The 15,910-nt window shown below is 44.6% G+C and overlaps 1 protein-coding gene across 2 annotated transcripts; it reads right to left on the bottom strand.

The window, feature by feature from the left end:
* Nucleotides 1-1,843: 1,843 nt before the first annotated feature.
* On the bottom strand, nt 1,844-15,075 carry Rnasel (ribonuclease L). Of its 2 annotated transcripts, XM_047520830.1 has the most exons (8): nt 14,980-15,075; nt 11,668-13,337; nt 10,080-10,165; nt 8,680-8,885; nt 8,226-8,358; nt 5,028-5,161; nt 4,459-4,506; nt 3,601-3,737 (listed from the first exon to the last, which is right to left on the bottom strand). In XM_047520830.1, the coding sequence occupies exons 2-7, from the start codon at nt 13,151-13,153 to the stop codon at nt 4,464-4,466; spliced, it is 2,088 nt and encodes a 695-aa protein (XP_047376786.1). In that variant the 5' UTR covers nt 13,154-13,337; nt 14,980-15,075; the 3' UTR covers nt 3,601-3,737; nt 4,459-4,463. The 2 variants fall into 2 exon arrangements, with proteins under 2 accessions (XP_047376785.1, XP_047376786.1); XM_047520829.1 differs by lacking the exon at nt 4,459-4,506 and having other exon boundaries at nt 1,844-3,737.
* Nucleotides 15,076-15,910: the final 835 nt, after the last annotated feature.

The raw sequence follows: 15,910 nt of genomic DNA, 5'->3' as shown, positions 1-15,910 counted from the left end.
TTACAACCATAGAAGCCTTTATCTGCCCACTCAATAAATATTTATTGGAAGCTCTTTTGTTTTGGAAGTTGCACCAGATAATGGGGGTTGGATATGGTGGGGAATAAGACAACATCACTGCCACATGGAACTTAGGTTCTCATCGTGGTGAGGGATAGATGTATATTTTTAAGAACACAGAAACATGAAAATTTGATACTTTTAGATAGTGATTAGAGCTATAATGAGGGTTGGGAGCAACTTTGGATAAGGAAGTCTCATCTAAGGAAGTCACACTGTAGCTGAGGCCCAGAAAATAGAAGGAGCTAGCGGGCAGAAACTGGCAGTCTAAAGCTCCCAGCAGAGGGAACCCCAAAACCAATGAGGTTGTGGCCCCAGCACTCATGGTGAACAGAGATAAGGTCACAACAGATGAAGTTTAGCCTTCAGGGTAAGCAGGTGCCAGGTGAGGAGCGCGGAGCTATAGACTTGGCCCGTGCGTTCATGGACTGGGTGGAGAACAGTTCAGGAGCTCTCCTAAGCACAATGGGAAGCTGGTGGAGGGTTGTGTTTTTTCATTTGTTTGTTTGTTTTTTTGCAGTGCCGGGGATTGAATCCAGGGCCTTGTGCTTGCGAGACAAGCACTCTACCAACTGAGCTCTCTCCCCAGCACTTGTTGGAGGGTTTTAAGCTGGGAAGGGACCTGATCTGATTTTCAGTGTCAGTCAAACAACACTGAAGATGTAAGGGCAACTGGTGGGTGGTGGTAACATCAAGAGGTGGAAGTTAAATCTCAAGACCCGGAAATCCCCTGCCTGTCCTATGATGATGTTAGTCATGGTGTTCAAAAATATCATCTGAGGGCAAAGGTCAAAAAGAGGATTAGGTAGGGAGCACTCAATATTTAGCAGTTGAGCAGAGAAGGAGCTGACAAAGGATGCTGTGCACAGGACCTAGTGGGAAGGAAAGGCAGGTGAGTGCGGGGTAGAGGCTGCCAAAGAAGAGTTTCGAGGGACGCAGGGGACGCGAGGGCTCACCTGCCGCTGTGAAGTTAATGAAGGCCGGTGTTGGGGGGAGGGAGGACCCAGGGGTTTGGCTCTGTGACAGTCACTGGTAATGCTGACCTCTCAGGCTTCACTGGAAGGGAATGGACGAAAGCCCTTGTACATCTGAACCGTGACTGGTCCCGCCTGTCTGAACTCACTCTTTGGCATCCAGAAAGACCGCACCTACGGACTCACGGACCTGGGTTGGCATCCTGCCTCTCAGCTTACCACCTTGTGGACTCTGGGGCATCTTAAAGAGCCTTCCTGAGCATTCGCTGTTTCTTCTATAGAATGAGAATAATCACATAGCACAGTCAAGGACACCGCTGGCCGTCACATACGAGAAGACAGAAGGGGCTCAGCAAGTGGCAGCTTTATCAATCTGCCATCAGCATCTCACCTATGTTGCTTGTCCAGTATGTTCTGGGTGTCACTGATTCCTCCGCATGGCAAGCCAGGCACAGAATCACCGGGCCTAATATGAGCTATGTGCTTGAAAATAAAATTGGTTGTGGTAATGACAACTGAACGGGAAATATTTGCAGAGCACCAACAGAAAAATCTCGGAGAGTATAAGCAGAGGGTAAAATTACTAATTCTTTCCTTCTCTCCGCATGAAAACACCCAGGACCTACATTGTTCCAGAATTACTGGAGGCCTGAAAATAGGCTCCTTTTCACATTTTTAAAGAATAAGATGTCCTTGCTTAAAACGTTCTGGAATTGCTTATTTAGTAGTCTCCAAAGTAGAAGTGTCACTCAAAGAAAATCAAATTTAATAAGATGATTCAAAATTTTATTGAGTACCTTTCACACACGGGCATTTTGACGGACATATTCAAATATTCATTATATATTAGAAAACCAATACTTAATTTTGAAACCTAAAGCAATCTTGCTGCTCATAAGACCTTCATTTTTAAAAAGTCCTTCAGTTTGTTTCTTCTAGCACATCTTACCTCTCTTTAGCACAACAATTTATCCAGCATTGAACACCTCCTTTACACAGAGAGCCTAAGATACTATCATATTCCCATTCCAAAGCTCTGTCTTAGCTTAGCCACCATGATGGTAAGTGGAACAAACACCAAACTTAGTGCCGGAAAATCTATTCAAAGACAGTGGCAACTCCCTGGTTATGTCCTAGAGTGCATCAAAGTATTTCTAACCCTAGAGTCCCCATCAGCAAAACAAGGATTTCAATGCTTACTTGACAAGATTATCTCATTTGAAAATCGAATGAGATAATCTAATGAGATATGAATAAATTGGAAAGCACCATAAAACATGTAAAGTAGCATTATTATTCATGTACAAAGGTGGCTCCTTCTTTGTACATGATCAATAATAAATAGTAATTATTCAATGGCTATTTATTGAGCATTACCATGAGACAGCTATTTTGTTAAGCAGTGAAGACGCAAATTCCAAAATAGATGGTCATTGGCCCTCAGGAACTTCAATTCCAGTCGGGAAATCGAAGCTACTGGGTGGAGGGAAGCATGTGTTGAGCAGGGAGTGGGGCATGGGATGGGGGTGGAGGGGGACTTCCCAAGGGGTCGACAGCAGAAGGAGCTGCTCCATTACAGACATAGCAGCAAGAAAAGAAATCCCAAGTCGCTCCTCTGCTGGGTGCCCCTAGCCGGTTCTGAAGGGTCTCAGCGCCTTAGGACAGGATTTCTCCATCCCAGCACCGCTGACGATCGGATCTGGGTATTTCATAATGGAGTAGGGGGAGCGTTGTCTTGTGCATCAAAGAATGTTTGGCAGCACCTCTGGCCTCTACCTACTAAATGCCAGTAGTGTCATTCTCTCCCAGAGTTGTGACACCAAAGACTTCTTCAGCCACAGACAAATGCCCCTTGAGGAGCAAAATTGCCCCAGTTGAGAGCTACTACCTTGAGGTCATGGAACACCAGTGCAGGTGCTTATAGGAATGAATTCACACAACTAGTACCTAGACGTACACACGTGAGTGAATGAATGAGCCTCTGGGATTCTTTTGGCATATTCCTTTAGGGTCTCATCCAAGGAAGCCCTGGGCTGCTAATTAAGTTTTAAAAGTACCCAAGTAAGAGGTAACGATAACAACACACTCAATTATGCATTGCTCTGTGCAGGTTGTATGATCTCAGGCAAGTTTGAGCTACTCTGAGACTCAGGTCCTCCGATGGGGATAATAAATTCTGGTTACTATTATGTGAGGTCATTCAGAGAATTAAATGAATAATCATTGTAAAACACGTGGCCCGAGAGGTCTTGGCACTTGTTCCTTTGTTGAAGTAGACAAGAGGAAACTTAGCAGGGTGCCCTCCCAGTCCCTGCCAATAAGCTTCGCCCACTATAATGGACTAGTGTCGTCTGGACATACACTGCTTTTGTTACCAATGTGTGGCATGCCTGTGCCAGAAACTGACACATGCTGTCCAACTCATCCCTCACAAGCAACCGGGGTAGCTCAGAGGCTCAGAGAGTTGTGATTGCCAGGAACCACACAGCTCATAAGTGGCTCCTTGAACTTGAAAGACTCAGCCCTTAGGGCTGGCCAGCCTCTCTGCGGCCACCTCTGTCACACTGAGGCTTGGTTGGGTTGTGGGTCTGAGGAAAATGCTTTCTATATTCTGTGTCCTGTAACTTCCTATAGACGTAGATGACCAGATCTGGAAATGTCTTCTGAAAATAACAGGCAGGATCTCCAATTTTCTTCTTCATCCTGAAATGAAACACAAGGGGTTTGGTATGCTTGCCCGAGATCTTCTTCAGCACTTCACAGCATATGGTCCAGGAGACTCTCTGCTCTCTTAATTTCCACGGCAGAATAAAGGACTTGGGAAAGTGACAGAGCCAGACTCATGTCCTGACTCCTTAGTAAGTGTGCAAACTTTGGCCATTTGATCTTTCTGAACCTCAGTTTTTTTCATTCATAAAATGGAAATGATACAATTTCACAATCCCTTATGTACAATCCCCAAATCTGAAAGATCCCTGAACTGCAAGGTTTTGTGTATGCACATAAGTTTGCAGCTAATGTTTTTTGCAAAAAAAAAAAAAAAAAAAAAAAAACTGATTTAACTAACATGGAACTTTTGATAGGCTTTTATAACTCTTCATTCACTTTTTCCAGCTGTCCCATCCCCTGTGTTAGTCACATAAGAAGTCACTAGTTTCTGTTCAGTGAGGTACAGCAAAAGCTAAGATGGAGGATGAAAGACCACAGTGATCTCCCTTTTCCCAAAAGAGCAGAGGAATTGCATTTATCAAAATAAATTTCCCTCTTTCCATGCAGATATGAATTTAGAATTGGATTTTTTTTTCTGATAAACAGGTGTTTAATGACACATTGCTCTTTATAGAAATGACTAGAGACTTTAGTTAACCATAATTTAGGAATGTATAACCATGCACCACAGATCTGAAATAAACTCGTTTCTTACCAAAACTATCTTGTAAACACTGCAACCTTTCTTCTCTCCAAAATGAGCCTAATATCACATGAAAACAGTTGTCAATGGGCAAACCAGAAACTTCAATTTATGGACAAAACTATCAACAAGAGGAAAAATGGTAATTCAGTGGTTTGGTAAAAGCAGGGAATTCAGGAGCCCTTCGCTGGGCTGCTTTGCTCTTCCTGGGGTCTTTTGGTCTGTCCTTCAGCACATCCATGCAAGCTCTGGGGAGGTTTGGATGAGCCACCAGAAGCTCATACACTTCTTTGGAGCTCCCCCGTGAGCTGATCCTCTTTTCCTCAGCCATTGCTTTCAACAGACACTTGTCTGAGGGCTCGATGGCTTCCACAGAAACCTTCCTCCACGCAGGTGTAGTCTGACAGTGATACTGCTTCAAGGTCACGTACCCGCTGCCCTACCCGACAGCCGACGCCTGGGCAGCTCCATCCGGAACTGCTCGCTCTCCAGCAGCAGGGTCACAGTGCTGCAGGATCCTCCCTGCCAGTTACTCTCAATTCACTTACGATCCATAAGAATGGAAAACTAAAAAACCTTACCATTTGTTTTTTTCCTCATTAATGTGTTCTCCCATATTCCGGATGAACTTCAGCAGATCACCCACAGTGTCCTTGTAGAAATTGCCTTTTTTTTCATAGAACTTATTCATGGCTTTCATAACATGTTCGTCAATCTAAAAAATGAAACATTACACAAAAATGTAGTGGCGACACAAATAAATTCTGATGACATGTTAATACCATAAGGCAAAATATACATTTGAATATATGGTGCCTTTTACTCTTTGCTAACACAAATTAATATAAAGAAAAGAATGCAAGTAAATGCTTTACACCAAAATGTCAAATGTAGTTGTTTGGATGGCAGATTAGAAGTGGCTTTAAATTTGTGCCTAAATTTTCCAAGTGAATTGTTTTCATAAGAAGTTAAATACATTAAAACATGGTTAAAAACATCTTTGACTACTACAGTAGGAAATCTGCTCATTAAACTATGCATATTTTTATCCTGTGGCTGTCCCTCCAAATTCACACTTGATTACATTTCCTCCTTAAAGAGGCTTGTTCAGATGGAGAGCAGGCCTGGCGGCCACATCCAAAGTTAGCATGGTTGTTTTTTTGTCTGTTTTTTTAAAGTATATTTCCAAGACTTCTCTTTGCCTCTAGTGTCCCAAAATTACATCTTCATATTCATGTCTGCCACCCTGTAGGTATCCCCACATTTGGAAAGAGTTTGGGGTAAGAGAAGAAGTTGAAACAACCATGAAGCTAGAGTCACTTAAGAAGAGCCACTGGTGATTGGACCAACCCTAAGGGGACCCTGCCAAGAGTGCCCAAGTGCTCTCTGTGGGAGTATTCGAGAGAATGCTGAGCAGGGTAGGGTGATGGTGTGGACAGGCTGGGAAACACATGCCGTAGAAGGTCTGGAAAACTCGGGCACTAGACATGTGCTCTTGAAAACAACCATGTGACCACGAAAATGAGCAAGTCATGCAAATCAACAAGAAAGTAAAAGCCTAAGTATATAAAGAATTCAAAAAGCTTAATGACAAAATAATAATAATAATAACCCAATCAATAAATGAGCAAAAGAACTAGACACCTTTCAAAAGGAGAAATACAAATGGTCAACAAATATATGAAAAAAATAATATTCAACATCTTTAGCAATCAGGGAAATGCAAATCAAGACTACACTGAAATTCCATCTAACGCCAGTCAGAATAGCAGTAATCAAGAATGCAAATAATAAATGCTGGAGAGGATGTGGAGGGGGAGAGAGAGCAATTATATACAATTTTGTTGGCCTTGTAAATTAACTCAACCCCAATGGAAATCAGTATGGAATTTCCTCAAAGACTAGGAATGGAACGAGGCTAGGTGCTTCTCAACAGATGAACAGACGATGAAAATGTGGCATATATACACAATGGAGTTTTACTCAGCCATAAAGAAGAATGAATTTATGTCATTTGCAGGAAAAATGGATGGAACTAGAGACCATTACGTTAAGTGAAATCAGCCAGACTCAGAAAGTCAAGGGTTGTATGTTTTCTCTTATATGAATGCTAGAGAGGGAAAGGAAGAAAAGGAGAGGGATAATCTCATGAAAATGGGAAGGATACCAGTAGAGGAAGGGGACCAAGGTGGGGAGAAGGGTAGGGAAAGAGGAGGTACTCAGGAACAAAATTGAATAAATCATGTTGCGTGCATGCAGGAAAATGTAACAATGAGTCCCACCATTACATATAACTGTAAAGTACTAATAAACAAATAAATGAAATGGGAATGACAAGGTAAGACTTGAACTCAATCAAAATCCAATATAAGTCAATAAAATTTAGGGAAAAGAACCAATGCATTTAGGAAAAAATGGGACAGGTGTTTCTTCCCAGCTTTGCCAATCTCTCGCTGCCCCAGCCCAGGGACTTTAGCTACCACCTCTGGGCCTCGCTTTCCTCCACGATTAAAGGAGTTGGTGGAGTTGAGGTCATCCCAGCACGTGGGTTGAAGTGTCTTAAGCACTCCACCTCTGCAGCCATTTTTCCCAGCTTCAAATCCTGCTGCACCCCTTACTCATTCTGCCTTTGAAAGACCATTTGGCTATGCCTCAGCTTCCCTATCTGCAAAACAGATTATTACCACAGAAGCTCTTCTAAGGATTAAACATGGTGACTTCAAGTCCTGAGAACTATGGCCACCACATAGTAGTCAAGAGCTACATAATTGTCAACTGTCCCTGTCATCTGCTCCAGTTTAAATGTCTCTGTTTCCATAAGATTGAGATAAAGTTTTACAGATGTTCATTTAGCAAAGAGTCATGGCGGACCTACTTCAGGCGAGTGAGACAGCAGACATGGTGGAACTTAGAGATTAGCAAAGAAAGCAGATGCTAAGCTAGCCATTACGAGTGCAAGATGTAGTCTAGAGACAAGCGAGGGCAGAAAAGCAAAAAGAGAACCAGAAGCAAAGAGTATGGGGGAAGCAGAGGCCTGGGGCAGGGAAGCTGCTGGTTTAGTTGAAGGCCTCAGGATGGATCTCTCAGTCTGTGGGGCACCCAGCCCACGTCACACAGCATTATTTCTGCAGGTATCCAGCCCCACAAGGACTGGGCATATTCTGCTTTGTCTGCCCAGCTTCATCTGCCTTGGCCTATATGATGTTTGTTAATTCACCCTAATGAAAGTTCTGATGCTGAAGGCCAGATTGAGATGCTGATGGATTCTGTAGAACTCACTACACTTAGTTCAAATCAAGCGGATTTTCTTGAAGAGGGAGAATTTGAAAGATCATCTTTTCTGTGTAGTGTGCTTCTTCGGGCAGCATGTGGGTCTGTATGTGGATGCCCACAGCTAGGCATTCATAGGCAAAGGAGGTAACCGCCTCCCTGGGCGGAAGTGCCCCATGTAGAGTGTGTGCTCTATCAGTCTCCGTTAGGCTCTGTTCCATCAGTCATGCTGTCACTATGGTAATAGGTCCTTGGCCAGGCTTGAGAGAAAGATTCCTGGGCTGGGTCAAGGACATCCCACAGAGGAGCTGGAACAGGAGTCTGTCACAGGCTGGTCTCTGGAAGTGGGAGCAGAGACCTGAAAGAGCTGGGGGTGAGATGGGGGGCTTGGATGGAGAGGGAGGGAGGGATGATCATCCTTTCACTTCCTGGTTGGTATTAAAAAAAAACATAAAATATCACATGGATTCATCTCCAAATAACACCTGCACCACAGAAATTGTTCATACCTTAGATGTCCACTGGTCAAAACTTCTGGGAGGTTCAGATGACCCAGGTTTTAGTCGTTTGAGGATCTCACTTTTAGTTTTTCCACATTTGATGTCAGATTCATTTCCCACATCCCGAAGTGCCCTATAGCGTCTAAGAAGGACAAAATCATCATGGTCATTCCATTCTTCCCATCATTTGCAGGAAGAGAAAACTGTTAGATTTTGGATTTTAATAAAGACAATAAAGTTTTTAAAATTCTGCATGATAGAAGAGGCAGCTCTTTCTTTCCCCTATTCTTCAGAAGAGGAAACCAGAATAAAGGAGGTTAAATCGCCTTACTAAGGTCACACAGCTGTATATGCCAAGCAGAGAGAACAGCCTGGATCTGCCGATTCCTGGCCCTGACCCCTGCCAGTACCACCCCACCCTGTCCATTCTGAGGCCTGAGATTCACACTTGAGTTCCACTTACTTCTCCCAAGTCCAAAAGAAAGGATGACTCAGAAGGTCACCCAGATGGTCCTTCACGGTTTCCCAAGGACAGAACAGGTGATCAATGAGGTCCTTAATTTCTTCATCTGGAGAAAGTTCAACCACCTTTTCATTGCTTTGAGCCTTCAGCTCCTCAAAAGGAGTCTCTCCCTTCTTTACCACATAGAGGACCAGCCGTCCAAGAGCCTACACAAAAACCACAAATCAAGCCAAAGGGTCTTATGAAGAACCTCTTGATTTTGGTAAGCTTGGATAGTGTGTGCTGGAAGGAGCCTTCAGGCTTGTTAGGGAAAGAAGACACAGATTCATGCATGGAATTCTTCAAAGCAGTGTACAGTCCACACAGTTTAAAAGGTAATCCCAGGGTACAGTTTTCAGGGGGTGTTACGTGGAGGAGGTAAGGCTGGAGCTGGGTGTCAAAGGAACTGACGGAATATAGAGAAATTAGAGAAGGGAGAAGGTTTTAAACAAGCTAAATACTGAGGGACTGGCTGGGAACTGGGATCTTGGGTCCAGGCCTACATAAGGCAGCAGATGAGAGAGACTGTCCAGGTGAGAAACAGTACAGTGCGGTCCAGGGGTTAAACCATGGCAGGGAGAAGAGACAGAGAAGGAGGCCAGCCTAGGACCCCTGCACTAGGCACCAGTCATGGGAGGAGCTGACATCTGCAGCTGCTGAACCAAGAGGCCAGACACATGGGTGAAGGGCCCATGGCTACTCTCCAGAAAAGAACTGCCCCACAGGAGCCAGATCCACCAGGGGCTTAGGTCTGCAGGGCCAGGCTCCATGTCCTGTCAGGAGCAACAGTTATGTCAGGGAATTGAAGTTTTAGGCCAAGTTTTGTCTCTTTCCAGTTGGGGATGGACCCCATTCCTTCCTGGAGTTTTCTTGGCGCCTCAATAGCTAACGTTCTTTGGAACTGAGCACGTGAGTTTGAACAGAGTGGGAAAAGAAGTCTCGTTCATCTTATCCTTAGGCAGAAAATCCCTCCTGAAGGAATTGTGACCATATTTGGAAATACCTCCTGGAATTATTCAGAAAAAAGGAATAGAATGTTCAATTTAGTTACTTATTTAGCTAGGGAGGGAGAGAGAGATAATAAGAGACAAGAAAAGGGCCATGGTGACAGGTAGTGCCACACAGACCCCGCCATCACGCCTCTCCTCTGCACTGCAAAAGCCCTGTGGGAGATGCCCGAGAACGTGCCAGTGACTGCCGAGGAGGATAGTGAGCAAGACAGAGTGTTGGGAGCCAGGGACTTTGAAAGTTCTTTCCTTTCTGGTTAAAAAGTAACTTCCTCTAATTGGCCATAGGCACTCAGGTAATGAACAAACAAGGAAGCAGAAAGAAGAAAAAGAAAACCGGGTTGTAGAAATTACCTCTAGGTCTCTCCTGATTTCCTGCGGGTCTCCAGTCCACTTGATGCTCTGATCAAAATCTGCTAAGCGAACAGCATTCTTGGAATCTAAGGGATAGTACAAAGAAGCGCATGGAAAATATTCGTTCTGCATGATGCAACAGTCAATTGATTTAAATAAACATGTAACATGAGGTATAATCCATCTTCTCTGAAGAAGGTAAATAATAATGTTATTTACGCCTCCAAAACTGTCCTGTGCAGTTAACATTTGATTTACTAGGGATCTGCCAGGGGCAGGATATAATTTTATTTTTTCCAGGCCAGAGAGTAGGAAAGGATGAAGATAAATTTAATCAGCTTCCCATTTGTGCAGTTCCTGAGGCAAGCACGACAGATTTGTAAAGCAGCTGCTGGAGAGAGAGAGTTAAGGGTTCATCCTATGACTAACAAACAGCAGCCAGCAAGACTCTACACACAAGACCATCTTGGCAGAGCCATCCATAGACTAAGCCAATCATCCACTGCCACTCTGACAATTTAGGCAGTTACCAAGGGTCAGTGATGTGCATTTGATGAGTCCCTGATTCCTTGTCCCCTCAGGTTCTTCTTCCCGAGAAGAAAGCAACTGAGCCCTCAGACAGAGGGATGGTGGATGTGAGGGGTCAGGAACAAGACAAAAGGAGGGTAGTGATTTATCCCTCAGGATATGGTCCCTGCTTCTGGCTTGAAGGAGTCAGAGAAAGAAGACTGGGTAACCCCAAGCAAGATGAGGGCCAGTGCAATGACTTGCCTCTAGAACCCCTTTGATTCCAAACTTAGACATTCAAACTGTGGGAATCAAGAGCTCAACCAAAATGAATTCATTAAATTATTCAATGTGTTTATTGAGAGTCAAAATGATGGGGGAAGAAGAACACCATCCAAGAGTTTAAGATTTGTCTCCAAACAAGGAGACAGATATTAAATGAGTAAGTACACAAATAAATGTGAAAATCATTGCAATTTTGGAAATACTAGCAAATACAGGATGCTCTGTGATTACTATCTAAAATGTCAAGGTGGGCTGTGGCTGGTTGGCTTAATTTAGGGGAACGCCATGCCAAGACAGTCTTGGATGTAGAGCATTGTTGGTTGGTTGCTCGTTAGCCATAGGGAAGCTACATGATTAGCGTGTGTTGGGAGGTCTTTCTTAAGGAAGAAACACTTAGACTAAAAAGCTAAGTAGAATTCCAGACTGGAATTCCCAGAACTGAGAGGAACCTGGAGAATTCCAATCTGATGGAAAGAAGGTCCAAGGGTCCAGAGAACAGGGACAAGGTCAGGAAGTAGCTCACGTGAGTCCGAAGAGGCAGACAGGGTGTGGATGGAAATCCAGGGATGGTTTTCAGTAACTGGAACCAATAACTTCCTTCATTGTTGAAGTCACTTGGAGTTGAGTTTTCTGCACTTGCATCCCAAGGGGCCTAACTGGAACACTTCATCGCTCTTCTAACACACAGCCCCAACTTCCTAGCTTCCAGAACCATACGAACTTAATCTCTATTAAATTACCCAGTCTGTGACCTTCTGTCTTAGCAGCACACAAAAAGACTGAGACAGGGACTCACCTATCAGGATGTTGCCTGGCTGCAGATCCTGATGCGTGTATTCATGCAACGAGTGCAGTTCAAAAACAGCCTTAAATATAGATAGTAGGACATTTCGGGCAAACTCGTCTTCCTCATTCTCCACAGCCTCCCCTCTGTGCACATCCAAGTGCTCTTGCAGAGTCTCTTCACAGAGGGCAATGCACACATATAAACAGCCCTTGTTGCTCTCTGTCCCGTAGAATGTCACCACGTTACTGTTCTCCCGGCAGCTCTGCAGACAGGAGACTTCCTTTTCTGCATGCGCGCTGTCCTCCGGGAAGAGCTTCACAGCCACCTCTTGCTCCTCAAAGAAACCCAGGTAGATGCCCCCTTCAGAAGTGTCAGCAATTTTATAGTCGTCATCCATAAATATCTTGAGTCTGCCAATCATAGGGCGGTACATTCCGTGGAGCTTTCTCAGGGCTGGTCCCCAGCGTGAACTCTGAGGCTGCCAGTCCTCGGCAGGCGGGTGGAACTGTTCCTTGGCTCCATATTGGTGGAGAAGGTTGACCAGGGAATGGTCGTAACTCCGCCTCGCCATCCTCACCAGCGGCCCGCAGTCGGTGCTGGCCCCCTTCTGGCACAGCAGCTCCGCCATCCTTCTCAGTTTGAGCTCCACGGCAACCAGCAGTGCTGTTTTGCCCTCGCTGTCGGTATCATCAAGCTCTATGTGCTGCTGTTCCAGAAGCATCTGTACCAAACCAACGTGCTTCTTTTCCACCGCGAGGATCAGGGGCGTCTTCCCTCTCTCTCCTCTCACGTTGACATCAGCCCCATGACGCAGCAGAAGGCGGGTAACATCCTCCACATGGCTATCGGGGGAGCTCTGAAGAGCGTGGATCAAGGCATTTCTGCCCATGTTGTCCCTGGCCTTGACGTCCGCCCCCATCTCCTCGAGGAGAAGCCTCACGACCTCTGCGTGGCCACTTTCGGCAGCATCCATGAGCGCGGTGGCCCCGCCTTTCCTAAGCCGCTTCTGGTGCTCCTTGGTGTTCCGATGCAAATTCACCGAGGCTCCCTTCTCAAAAAGGAATCGAAGGGCTTCCACGTGACCACGCCCAGCCGCTTCCATGAGCGCTGTGAAGCCATTAGAGTCACACTCGTTGACATCTGCTCCTTTGGAAAGGAAAAGCTGCAGCAGCTCCACGTTTCCCACGATGCCAGCGATGATGAAGGCAGTGGCCCCATTCTGCTTCCTCTGGTGAGGGTCGGCACCGTAACGGAGCAGAAGATCCACAATGTCCTCCCTGCCACATTGGACTGCATTATGCAAAGGCGTCCAGCCGCCCGCCTCTTCCTGGCAGTTGACATCAGCCCCTCCGTCCAGCAACTGCTGGATTTCACTGACATCTGCATCTTCCTTTTTAACAGCTTTAATCACCTTAAGCTTGTCTTCCACTGTCGCTGTCCCACTGCTGGAGGACGTGGGTTCCTCCTGGATGGCCTTTTCATCCTTGGTCTCCATGGTGGTAAAGGCCACTGGCTGCAACTTCTTTGTGTTTTCTTTCAGAAAATGACAGCTTTTCTCCTTGGGACTTGATCACAGGCTTGGCGTACACACTAGGATTACCTGGCTGCAGCCAGCAGTAGGAAGAAGGATGCTCTCAGCCTTCTGACAGCCCACCTGGACACAAGGGAGGCACTGTGTCCTTTCAGAACAGGGAAAACACATTTGAATCACAGACATTAGTTTTCCTAGCAACTTGTTGTAAACACCTCTACTTACTTATTACAGAACTTCTAACTTACAGAATATTGTGTATATATCTAAATGACAGTCATGAATAATATTTTACTATATTTCTGTGGACTTCAAAAAAAACAGTCATAATCATGCTGGGTAAGTAACTTTGCATCCTGCTTCCTTCCATTTAATGTCAATACAAAATTTCCTGTTACAAAATCTTTTTAAACATTTTTAGTGGTATGTAATAGGCCATCATAGAGTTGTTTCATTTCTCTATGACTGCTTTTTTAATGTTTTAAATAATATTTTTTAATTAAAAATTTTAAATAATTCTGAATGAATGTCATTTGGGCTGGGGATGTAACTCAGTGATAAAGCGCTTGCCTAGTACGTGTGAAGCACTGGTTCAATCCTCAGTACTACATAAAAATAAATAAAATAAAAGTATTGTGTCCATCTACAACTAAAAATATTTTTTAAAAACTCAGCTCATTTAACTCGTTAACTTTTGATAGCTCTTATGGTAGATTTCAAAGAACTGCATGACTGGTCAAAAGTTTTGTTGCATTTAGCATTCTTAATCCATATTAACAAATTTCTTTCAACATTAAATAAGCATTTACTAACAAAAGATAGTTTCTTTTAAAAAACTCATTTAATAGGAAAAGTGTACCTCATGATTTTTGTTCATTTGCATGTCTTTTATTACCTTGGTTGACTGGGTGCATGTCCTCTTTGTACACCTATGAGTGTCTATTCAAAGTAGGAGTGGAAAGAACTTGAATTCTGACCCAGTGAGCTCTCAGTTTGAGGATGTGGTAGTATCACTTTTGACTGTTACTTCCTGATTGTGTAATCTGAGATTGTTCAGTCCCAACTTCCTCCAATGGGGACAATAATAAACACAGTCATGTGTGTAAAGTGCATTAAAGTTCAGCATGTAGCAAATATCAGGCACTCCATGAATTGCAGAGTTAATCATGTCCCTTTATGAAAAAAAAATGTAATGAATCTTAACCTCCCCACCCATTGCATATCCGTACTACACAAACAGAGTGGCAGGCCTGTCACCTTCGTCCAACTGCGCTCAGCTCTGAACACCCAAGATCTCATTCAATCAAGTCAGTCTCTGAAAATTTAAATAACGGCACCGGTTACAGCATTCTCAGAGCCAACCCTTTTGAGATCTAATCAGTTGTGCAACTTAAACACGATCAGCCGGCAGTGAAATCTTTGAAGCAAAGTTAGTGTAGACCGTCCCGGTCACATGGAATAGAAGGAGAGCTGGAATCCATAAAGGAGCAGAGAAGGAAAGAAAATCAGGAAATCCTGAGCAAAACAGAGTACAGAAAAGGAAGTCCTGCTTTCAGTTTCATTTTCCCCTGTGATCAGAGAAACCCTAGAATCTACAGAGGACTTAACTAAATAGGGCCTGGGTTGTCACAGCTTGCAAGAAAGGGCCCAGGTCCCCGGGGCTCCTGGGAGGGGCCGCTCTGCCCACTCCTTCCACCGCCCCAGCCCCTTCCATCTCCAGTCCCAAAGCGCAAAGCGTTTTTCAAAGTGACTTCGCGCGCCTTCAGCTCTCCTCCCGCTGCCCATTTTACCTTCCACGCTCAGGGTCCTCCCCGGTCATTCTTTCTGCAACAACTAATCCTAGAGGGCTGTTCCCCGAGAGAAAACATTTCCTCTTGGAACGTCACTCAGCCTTCAGGGCGGAGCCAAGAAAGGAATGAGGGAGACAGCAGAGGGCACGCGCAGGTTGGCTCAGCCGGGGCACTTGAAGCTCCCGGGGAGGAGTCACGGCTCTTCTGACAGCTGGAGACTGGGTTGATGTCACCTTGCAGCCTCTCAACCTGGTGGGCTGCTGCAGCCGGCTCCATGCGTCACCCTGGTGTCTTTTCCATGTTTGTGCAAATCCCTTGTCTTCTTAGCGGGAAAGAAGGGAAAATAAACACCGACCCCCTTATTCACTTAATTACTATTTGCCAAGCATTGGCTCTGTTGGCAGTCATTACTGTAAACGCTTGGGATACAGTGCTTTGCCCAGCAATCCTGCAGTTCTCCACGGAGCTTGCATCTTTGTAGAAGGAGATCATAAACAATTGAAAGAAGGAAAAAAAAAAAAAAAAACCCAACATTTTCTAGGATTTCAGTTATGAAATATGCAGTCCCTGACTATCCCTAACTCCTGGTGGACATCATGGCTGCTACCATCCGGTGCCCTCAAACTTCAGCTCTGTACATGCTGCTTTGCTACCTGAACAATGGTAATGAGAACAACAAGGTCAGACAATGAACAAAATAAGTAAGTCATAAATTTATTTTATGATGAAAATCTACAGGGAACAATAAAGTAGAATCAGGAGGGTTAAACATGGCAGAGTAGGGAACGTGCTTTTACTTGGAGTTGAGGAGGTCCTCATTCAAAAGGTGACAGCTGAGCACAAAATTGAGGAAAATACAGAAGCATGCTATGTAAATCCCTTGGCAAAAGCTCAATAATCAAAGGGATCAGTGAGTGCAAAGGTCCTGAGG

This window comes from Sciurus carolinensis, chromosome 12 (genome assembly GCF_902686445.1).
Source record: "Sciurus carolinensis chromosome 12, mSciCar1.2, whole genome shotgun sequence".
Lineage (NCBI taxonomy): Eukaryota > Metazoa > Chordata > Mammalia > Rodentia > Sciuridae > Sciurus > Sciurus carolinensis.
The sequence above is the reverse complement of the archived record's forward strand: the minus strand, read 5'-3'. Positions and strand labels throughout refer to the sequence as shown.